Source organism: Pogona vitticeps, chromosome 10 (assembly GCF_051106095.1).
Source record: "Pogona vitticeps strain Pit_001003342236 chromosome 10, PviZW2.1, whole genome shotgun sequence".
Taxonomy (NCBI): domain Eukaryota; kingdom Metazoa; phylum Chordata; class Lepidosauria; order Squamata; family Agamidae; genus Pogona; species Pogona vitticeps.
In genome coordinates this window covers 27,144,492-27,154,393 of record NC_135792.1, presented here as the reverse complement: position 1 = coordinate 27,154,393, position 9,902 = coordinate 27,144,492, and the positions used below count along the sequence as shown (strand labels likewise).

At 59.2% G+C, this 9,902-nt stretch overlaps 1 protein-coding gene across 1 annotated transcript; it reads left to right on the top strand.

Annotated features, from left to right (window-relative positions):
• The first annotated feature begins 1,328 nt into the window (after positions 1–1,328).
• Positions 1,329–9,142, top strand: GOT2 (glutamic-oxaloacetic transaminase 2). Its single transcript, XM_072980441.2, has 10 exons — positions 1,329–1,454; positions 2,570–2,726; positions 3,065–3,193; positions 4,203–4,262; positions 4,404–4,565; positions 4,865–4,969; positions 5,483–5,633; positions 6,324–6,489; positions 7,156–7,306; positions 8,188–9,142. Exons 1-10 carry the CDS (start codon positions 1,375–1,377, stop codon positions 8,308–8,310), a joined length of 1,284 nt encoding a protein of 427 aa, XP_072836542.2. The 5' UTR covers positions 1,329–1,374; the 3' UTR covers positions 8,311–9,142.
• Positions 9,143–9,902: the final 760 nt, after the last annotated feature.

Below are 9,902 nucleotides of genomic sequence, written 5' to 3'. Positions count from 1 at the left end.
GGGGGGGGAGAGAGAAGGAAGCAGAACTATATGACACAGGAGGAGAAGAATCAATGTTATCATGAATGTCATTTTTGTAAAGTTCAGCTGACATTTCATCTCCGTGGGGAAAAAAAAATCCAAGTTCATGGCATTCGGTGATCTTTCCTCTAATGGCCAGGCTAGCTGGCAGATGGCTCCCAGCGAAGACTGTGCAGAACGCGAGGCGGCTCTGGCGTCCCAGGCGAGACAAGACAAGATCCGACAGCAAGCATCTGCCGGGTTGGTCTTAATTGTCCCGAACCGGCCATTTGGGCAGAGGCTGAATTAGAGGAGGTGAGAGCAGAGGCACCGGCCGGGCTCTCCTCCTCCGAGTTGGGCTCCCCCCCCCCGGAAGGGCACCCGAAGGGAAGGCGAAGGAATCCGGAGGCTCAGTGCCCTTTGTTTCCCGCCCTCCCCCCCCCCCCAGACACACTCCCTTTTCGTAAGGATGGCCTTCAAGCCCAAAATGCGCTGGGGAAAGCCTAGAGTGGTCGTATAGATAGACCAGATGGGCGGGAGGATGCCTCGGATCAGGGCCGGCTGGTCGTCCTCCTCCGACATTTCACGGGAAACCTTCCTCCCCCCCCGCCCCCCCTTCGTGGCCCTGGGGCTGGGCGGCCCTGGGCAACCCATGGCCCGGGCAGGGATTCCGGGGGGGGGGGGGGAATGGGGCCCCTGGGAGCCGATTCAGCCCCATCAGGACCCTGCCCCTAGAAGGGAGGATGATGTGGCCCAACACGGGGTGGGCTTTGTCCTGACGCTGAATCCAGGCCCCACCCTTAGGGGTGCAGGGGGGGGGTCCCTGCGGGGGTCGTCGTCGTCGCCCGTTTTCCCCCTCTCCCCCCCCCCGGGTCCCGCGAGCGCCCCTCGGGGGTCCAAGGCCGCCTCCTCTCGGCCGGGTTTCAGGCCTCCTAGTCCGGAGAGTCCCGGCGGCTCAGCAGCCCGAGGAGAGTCCGGGCCCCGGGCAGGGACGGAAGGACGGCCTTCGGGGCTCCTTGTCCCAAGGGGGGCCCGGACTCCGGAGGGAAAGGAAGGAAGGAAGGAAGGAAGCCGGGCCGACCGGAGCTCCGTGACCCACGGCCGCCGCCGCCGCCGCCCAGACCGAGGAGAGAGAGAGGGAGAGAGGTGGGAAGGGAAGGCCGGCAGGACTGAAGAGCGGGCGCCTCTGAGCACGTGCAGAGCGCCTGGCGGGGCGCCGCTGATCTCCTGCCCACCGCCCCGCCCCCCCGCGGCTCCGCCCCCCCCGTCCCCGTCCCCGCCCCCTTCCGGTCTCTCTCTCTCTCTCTCCTGCTGGAGCTCCTCCTCCTCCCGCCCGCCCGCCTTCCACCACCACCGCCTTCCACCGCCACCGCCATGGCCCTCCTGCAGCCGCTGGGCAGCCGCTTCCTCCTCTTCCCGCCCGGCCTGGCCTCGCTGGCGGCGGCCCGCGCCAGGTAAAGGGACCCCCGAGCGGGGTTGCGGGGCAAGGTCAGGGGCGCCGCGCGTTCACACGTGTCGGCCCGGACCCCGACCCGGCTGGCCCGCAAGACGCCGTCAAGGGCAGCCTGCGCCGTCACGTGCGAATGCCGGCACGTGGGGAGGACGCGAGTCGGGAAGGAGGGGTGGCGGTGGGGGGTGCCTGGGAACGAGAAACGTCCCGAAGCCGGGCGAGGGAGGGGGAGGGGGGGAAGCGGGAAGCGAAAGGCGCCCCCTTCCCATGTTTGTCCTTCTCCGGGCCCCGTAACTCACCGGCGTCGGCGAGAAGGCCGGGCTGGGACGAGGGAGGCGCGCGGCGTCGGCCAAGCAGGCCCGCGATTGGCTGCCCTGGAGGGCGGGAGCGCGCCGCCCTTCCCCGATTGGCTAGGAAGCGGCCGTAGAGGCGCGGGATTAGCTGCGTGGGGTTTGGGGTTGCCAACTCTGGGTGCCCTTGGAACGCCTTTGGAGGGCGGGCGCGCGGGCGGGAGAGAGAGAGATTGAGAGGGAGGGGGTGGGCGCCCCGAGCCAAAGGGCCACAGTCACGGCCGTGGTCCACCTGAGGGGCCACTCCTTCCAACCCTGCCCGCGAGTCAGAGGATCGTGGGAGTGCTCATCGAGAGAGAGAGAGAGAGACAAAGTGGTGGGCAAGGGTGCCCACCCCGGAAGAACAGGAGTGAAACACACACACACACACACGTTCTTTGTTTATGTATTGTAGCAAACATATAACATTTCCCAAAATAAAAAAAGGTGGGATCTGAAATATAGTGTTCTATCAAAAAAAAAATTAGAAGCATGGGAATGCAAGCAGATCCAAAAAAGGTTTCTCCAAGTCCCTATAAAGTGCCTTTGGGAAGCAGCCCCCCTCCATCCCCTCCCTCCCTCCCGCCATTTTAATTTGGCTGCTTGCTGGCTTCACTTTGTGAAGGGTCCGGGCGCGTCGTCCTGGGGCGAGGGGAGGTGCGTGCGCTCCGTGCCGCGGGCTGCTTGAAACCTGGCCAGGGATCCCGCGAGGAGGTCCTCCACTGCCCTGATGCGGAAGTGGCGTGAGGAACTCCCCCCCCCGCGCCCATCTCTTCCCTTGCTGTTCCAGTTCCTGGTGGGCTCATGTGGAGATGGGACCCCCCGACCCCATTCTGGGCGTGACGGAAGCCTTCAAGCGAGACACCAGCAGCAAGAAGATGAACCTGGGAGTCGGGGCTTACCGGGACGACAACGGGAAGCCCTACGTCCTCAACTGTGTCCGGAAAGTAAGCAAAGGCTCCTGCGCCTCCTTTTTCTGAACCCCCGGCCGGGGAACGTGGCCAACAGGAAGGGAAGATTGGGGGAGGTGTTGTCGGATCCTTCCGGGCGGCCAGGGGTGCCTCACCCGGCTCTGGACACACAACCCCCTTCCCGCCCCTGCCTTGCGTGTGACTCGAGGTCGGGATCCCTTTCTCTAAAGCAAGCGGAGAGGCCCTGCCCTGCTTTTCAAAAAGGGGGGGGGTTCTGATTGAAGAGCCAAAGGTCGGGGGGGGAGCAGGCATTTCCTCTCAGTCAACGTGGGGGGGAGAACCTAATGAAGAAATATGACCTCTTCTTTCTCTAGGCAGAAGCCCAGATCGCTGCTAAGAAGCTGGACAAAGAATATTTGCCTATTGCGGGTTTGGCCGAGTTCAACAAGGCGTCGGCCCAGCTGGCTTTGGGAGACACCAACGAGGTTATTCAGAGCGGCCGGGTAAGGAGCCGGGCCCATCACGCGGGAGGCGCAAACACCCACCCCCCCGTGCGGTCTTTGAGTGACGAATTCCTATGTCAGGAACCTCTGGGCTTCCTGCGAAGAGGAGTCCTTTCCACCCCCCAGTGTACGCCCTGGGATCCTTGGGCTGCTCAGGGTCAGATTCAAGGGTGGAAAGTGGGCTGACACGGGGCTCCCTCTTGCTGCCCACAAACTGAGCCCTAAAACCTGCCCTGCATCCCCAGGGCTGTGCATGATGCAAGGGGGAGGGACACAGAGCGGCTGAAGCATTTTCTCATCTCTTCCTCCCTGAGAGGAGGTGTCGCCTGTGGCTGTTCTTCCTGGGGAAATCGGTTTGAAAAGTGCCCAAAAGCCACAGTGGTGTGAGCAGAGGCCTGATCCCCTGGCTTCATCAGGGAGGGCCACAGAGCGGGGTTTGGTGCAGGGCCTGGGGCCTCGCTCTTCCAGAGGGTCAAGGCAGTGCGCGAGGGCACGTGTGACCTTCCCCCGTGGAGTTAAGGAACTGGAAATCAAGGCAAAACCAGTTCTGCAGGGCTCCGGAGATTTTGCAGGGAGTCCCCCACCTGAGGCCTTCAGCTTCTCATGGCTGTCAGGACATTGGGAGTATGAGCAGAGTTTTCGCTGAAACCTCCCAAAATATCCATTTGGGAACGGATTGGTGCCAGCAGCCCTTGCCTCCCTCTCACTTTTGGCCTCTCTGCGTCTCCTCGGCCCCAATGCCTGCTCCTGCTCAGCTTGGCCAGGGCTCCCGAGGAGCCTCTATCCTGGAAGATGCCGGATCACAGCCTTGAAATGAGGTTTTAATTAGGGTCTGTAGCGGTAATTGTGTCGTTATGCACACGTAGTTTGAACTTTGTTGCAACAGAAAGCCGTGAACGGGGTCCTGGCTCCAGGACCGCGACCCCTCCCCCCCATGGGGTGGGTTCCCTTCCCTAAAATTGCATTAATGAAGTCTTAGTAACGCAAGTCCTCTTGCTTGCTCTTTCAGTATGTCACCGTGCAGACAATTTCCGGAACAGGATCTCTGAGAGTTGGTGCTAACTTCCTCGTGAGTGCTTGTTTAAATCTAACATCATTAAAGGGGGGGGGGAGGACGAGAGACTCAGGAGGTGCCTTTTGCCCCCGACAGATGCTCCCTCAGGCCTGCTCTGGGCAACTGCAGTTTGGCTTTTCCCTCTCCTCTTTACAGCAACGGTTCTTCAAGTCCAGCCGCGACGTGTACCTGCCCAAGCCATCCTGGGGGAATCACACCCCCATCTTCAGAGACGCTGGGATGCAGCTGCAAAGCTATCGCTACTACGACCCCAAAACCTGTGGCTTTGACTTCACCGGGGCCTTGGAGGACATTTCTGTAAGAAGACAATAAGACAGTCGGGGCCACCAACCTTTTGGGGCTGAGCTGATAGAATCTACTGGTAACTGTGAGGTTTCATTGCCAAGCAGGTATCCCTTCAGAGGCTCAGTTCTTGTCAGGAGGACTTATGTCTCTAGAAAAAGCTGTCCCAGGCAGAGACCGGTTCCAGTGAGATATGCAACGGGCGGGTGTGGGGGAGGCCCTTGTGCATTTCCTCTCTCTATATGGTTTGGGGTTGGGGTTCTCGGCGCTTCTTAGGATCAAGCAGGCCCCTTTCTTCTCTCTTTGCACTGAAGAAAATCCCGGAGCAGAGCATTGTCCTCTTCCACGCCTGCGCTCACAACCCCACCGGAGTGGACCCTCGGCCAGAGCAGTGGAAGGAGCTGGCGGCGGCTGTGAAGGTGAGGAGCGGCGCTCGGGAGCACATGGGCCGAGCACAGCCGGGGCCTCGCGGGGACGGCTCTGCCGGGGCGGGGGCTCTTGGGCCAGCCACTGCAGCCTGGGGCTGCTCCGTCTGCCCAGCGAGGAGCCCAAGGCCCAACCTCCGCCCCTTCCAGCAGCCAGGGGTGATCTCTGTGTTGCAGAACAGGGACTTCAAACTGCACTTTGGGGGAGAAGCATTTATTTTCCAGATTTGCCCAGAGACCAGCGAGGTGCATCTGCTGGGTCCTTGTACCCTGCAGGCTATTTTGTGGCCCACAGTGTTTGCACAAGGTGCAGGTGGAGCTGCTTGAATGTAGCTGGTACTTTGTGCAAACAGAGAGGCCACAATCCCCATTGAGATCCTGTTGTCTGGGTGGGAAGGTCCAGCCGGGGGGTGGGGGTGGGCTCCTCTGGGCTCCTCTGAGGTGTCCTGCCTTTTGGAAATAGTGCCTCCCTTTCAAGCTTCATCAGCCTTTGTTTTCCGTTTCCAGAAAAGGAACCTTTTTGTCTTCTTCGACATGGCCTACCAAGGCTTTGCCAGCGGGGACATCAACCGAGATGCCTGGGCCGTCCGCCACTTCATCGAGCAGGGCATCAATGTGGTCCTGTCCCAGTCGTATGCCAAGAACATGGGCTTGTATGGTAAGTACTCCTCTCCCCCCCCCACCGCCCCCCCGAATGGCCAGCAGGTCTCGTTGCCTGCTCTGTGGGAGGGAAGGCGGATTAGAGGATTAAACGGTTGGCAGGAACTTTCACTTTCCGCTCAGTGACCCGCCAAGGCTGGAAACAGGCTGGACTTTGGACTGCTTCCGCTTTAGAGGTCCTGAGAGGTTAGAAATGGAAAAGCAGCCAGGGGGTGGGGAAGCTGGAGGAGCTGATGGAGGGGGCCACGGAAAGGCTCTGTGTGGATTCTTTAGCTGGAGGCTTTGTGCCACCCCATGAAGTATGACTTTCCTTGTAAGTCTTCTTTCCCCCCCCAGGTGTGGGGGCTTCCTATAGTGATGAACATACAGCCCGTGAAGGGGAGACGGGGTGCTTGAGAAGGGAGCAGTTTTGAAGGGGCAGGAGAGATCTGCTTTGTGCCCTGATCCTGGATTCTGGGCTTGTTCACATGTGTTCAGATTCTCTTTTGAGCTGCCAGGATAAAGCTCTGTTTTCAAAGAAGGAAATACGGGTCTTATGAGATCCTGGTGTACAGTTGTAAACAGGAGCAGTGTGGCGAAAGGAACAGCCCAGCAGCAGCAGCAGCTTTGGGGGGGGAGCGGCGGCTCAGAGGGGCCTCGAGGGGGGGGGGTTCAGGTGCTACCGAGCCCTTGGTCCTTTCGTTTCCAGGGGAGCGTGTGGGCGCCTTCACTGTGGTTTGCAAGGACTCGGAGGAGGCCAAGCGGGTGGAGTCGCAGCTGAAGATCCTCATCCGCCCCATGTACTCCAACCCCCCCATCAATGGGGCTCGGATCGCCTCCACCATCCTGAACAGCCCTGACCTCAGACAGGAGTGGTAAGACCTGTGGAAGAGCCGCTGGCTGGAAAGCAGAAGGGAAAAGAGAGGAGGAGGAGGAGGCAGCTGTGGTGGTTCGGGGCAGGATCAGAGAGTGGGGTTGTTGCAAGGGGGTGGCTCTGTCCCAAACCAGCCGAGGCCTCTTTGGCCCTGTTCTTGTCCAGGGCTAAGCTTTAAAGCCAAGGTCAGCTGTGCTTTCTTACAACAGCCGGCTGGTTCTCTTTGCGCCGAAAGGCACTTGGTTCCCTTTCTTCCCTTCCAGCAGAAGATGCGCTTACAAGGAAGTTGCCAGAAATGCAGTGGGTGCTTTGTAAGCCTCTTTGTGGGAGGCTTGTTGTGGAGGGGGAGGGAGTGGCAGACCTCCAGCCCTGGCTAAGACCTCTTTTTTTCTGGACTGTAAATCACAAATGCGGAAGAGGTCAAGAACACAAGGCAGGTGGTGGATGAGGGGAGCTGCGTTCTGTGACTTGTGCCTGGCTCTGTGGAGTGAACCGCTTTCCTTGGGAACACCAGCCTGGGGACTATTTCTTGCCATTTTCCAAGCAGGGCCACGGAGCCTTCTTTTGACTTTCCCGGGCAGTAAACCCTTCCGGAGGGGCTGCCCACTAACCTTCCTTCGCCTTTTCCTCTTACCCATTTCTGTCTCCTGCGTCCTCCTTGGCGCAGGCTGGTAGAGGTCAAGGGCATGGCCGACCGCATCATTGGCATGCGCACCCAGCTGGTGAGCAACCTGAAGAAGGAGGGCTCCTCTCATAACTGGCAGCACATCACCGACCAGATCGGCATGTTCTGCTTCACGGGACTGAAGCCCGAGCAGGTACGTGGGGTGGTGATGGTGGGGGTGCTGCTGAAGCCGAGGGGTTTTTTAAAACACGCTTCCACCCACAAAACCACATTTAAGGAACTCCGTTCCAGTGATTTATAACGGGATGAATGCAGGAGGCTTTTAAGAAATCTGTGGTGCCATTTGCTGGACAAGCCGTGCCCCTCCACTTCTAAGGGGGCCCAGCTCCAGGGGGGGGGAAGGGGAGGCTGGAGGGCTGCACTGGCCCTTCCATGTTTCGAAGGGGAAAGAGCCAACCAGTTCAGACAGAGCGGGGAGCCCGGTCTTCTTGTTTTCGAGGAGAACTGGTCTCTCTCTCCTCTTGTGGGAGGGAGATGGGGGGGGGCTCAAAGGGAATAAAGATCACATTTAAAGATCCCTGTTAATTCCACGTCCAGGTTTTGCTCCTGGTGGGTCTGCACGGCACAGCCTGCAGAAGCCACGGCGTGCCGTGTTCATACCGGCGGGGGTGTCACAGATGCAAAGGGGCCCTGGATGTTGCCCTGCCCAGGCTCCAGGAAAGGCCGCCTTGCTCACACGGAGCTCCAGCCAGAGGCTGCCCATGGGGCTGCTTTGTGGGCTTTCCCCTTTTTAAAAGTGGTTGCGTGGCCACCTTTTCCTCTGTGCTAATATATAGAGCTGTGCTTCGGGAGGCAAAGTGGGTGCATGGCAGGGGAGGAAGGCCTTCTCTTAAGACTAAGCGCTTTCGCTTCTCCCTCTAAGGGGGCAAAGCCGCAGCCACTGCACTCTCACGCCATCGGCAGGCTGTCGGAGCTGGTTGGGCCACGAGTGGCTGGTGGTTTCCCCTGGGGCGTGGCTCAGCCATCCTCTGGAAGCCTCTTGAACCGGGCCTCCTTCTGCACTTTCCTTCCCAGGTGGAGCGGCTGACCAAAGAGTTCTCTGTTTACATGACGAAGGACGGCCGCATCTCCGTCGCGGGAGTCACCTCCGGCAACGTGGCTTACCTTGCCCACGCCATCCACCAAGTCTCCAAGTAGAGGGAGAGCGGAGCCGGATGGATCCCAAGGGCCTCTGGACACTTGGGCCTTGCCTGGCGTTTGGGGAGGGTCGGGGAGGAGGAGGTGGCCTTCCCTCAGTTTCTCATCTTCGTGGAATGTGATTTCTTTCTTTGGCAACTGCTGCTGCCACCTCCTTCCCTCCCTTAAAAGGCATCCCTGTGCGATTTAACCAAAACCAGAACATTTTTGTGCTTTTGTTAAGTGATTGTGGTGGAACCAGTACGGCTGCTTTGGTGAAGATGGAACAGGAGGACTCCTCCCGACTGTCTTTCACCGAGTTAGAGTAGAACAAGCCTTTCCCTGCCTTCGGAGGGGGAGGGAGGGGGTTTCTATGGGATGCCCCCTTTTCCCCCACCCCTGACCCCTGCATCACAGAAGGGCCTCAGACTCCACCAGCGCCTTCCTCCCCCCCCCCAGCACTCCTTGGGCTGCTCCTGATCCTTTGGCGCCCTCTTCTCTCAAGGACAGCGAGCGAGGGTCTTCTGACAGAACGTTTCTCTCCAGGGGCTGGTTCAAGGAAAGAGCTTTCTGCTTTTTCAAAAATCAAACTTTGTCACTTTGAACTGGCCTGCTTAAGGTGCCCCCCACCTCACCCCGGCCCCTAGCCATGTGCCTCTGGGGAACCAAACTACGACACTTGAAACACAGATTTTCCTTGCCAAATAGAGTGTTGATTGTTTCCATAGGCAGATTGATTATATTGACAATAGCATTTAGGTAGCTAAGCTGACAACGACATATTTAACTGCACTCTAGCATTTTTGATCTGAACAGGGGCAACCAATTAAATTTCATTTCTGGTCTTTGGAAATTTCTAATACTGTACATTTGTGTTCCCGCCTCCTGCAATCTTTTTCTGCGACACTTGATGACCTGTAAGTGAGACTCAGTCTTCCCTAGGAAATGGGGCGTTTCCACTGGCGCTCAGGCTGCTTGTAGATGCGGCTTGCAGTGCTGGCACAGCCTCTTGCTGCCTGCCTGATGCACCCAAACGCTCCTTTAAGACCAGGTTCTGGTCTGTTCTCGCAAGCCTGCTCTAGATCAGGAGATTGCCCTCGCTCAGAAAAAAAGCAGCAGAAGCCACAGAAGCAAAATGTCCTTGCCGAGGTGATCAGCAGGGTAAGGGTTGACCCACTGTCCCCACCCCCACCCCATGCGGGAGGCTTCAGATGGGAGAAAGGGTCGTCATGCAAGTCCTTGGCACAATGCCCCTCCCCTCCCACCACCGCAGGCAGCTGCAAAAAGCAGGGGGGATGAAACCTGGAACCACCAGCAGAACTTTTTCCCAGGCTCTCTCTGTGCCTGGCGTAGGGAGAAAGAATGAGAGGAGCCTCGCCTTGGGGAGCAGAGAGAAATGCAGGCCTCCGGAGACCGCCAAGAGCAGGGCGGGCCGAGCCCCTTTCTGTGGAAGGAGGGCCAGGGCCCTCCGAGGTCTGCTGTGCAGCCTGGGCTTCCTCGCTGCCCTTTCCCTCCCAGGGCCGAGTGAACCACCTCCACTCTCCTCCTGGGCGGCTGGGAAGCCAGAGGTGAAGCCCCCCCCTCCCTCTGCTGGGAGCCGAAGCCTGCAGGCT

Excerpts from the sequence above, each read along its gene's own strand:
- GOT2 (XM_072980441.2), top strand. The coding sequence starts at position 1,375 with ATGGCCCTCCTGCAGCCGCTGGGCAGCCGCTTCCTCCTCTTCCCGCCC. Across the intron at positions 4,566-4,864 it reads GGGCCTTGGAGGACATTTCT|AAAATCCCGGAGCAGAGCAT; the intron begins GTAAGAAGACAA and ends TTTGCACTGAAG. Across the intron at positions 7,307-8,187 it reads CGGGACTGAAGCCCGAGCAG|GTGGAGCGGCTGACCAAAGA; the intron begins GTACGTGGGGTG and ends TTTCCTTCCCAG.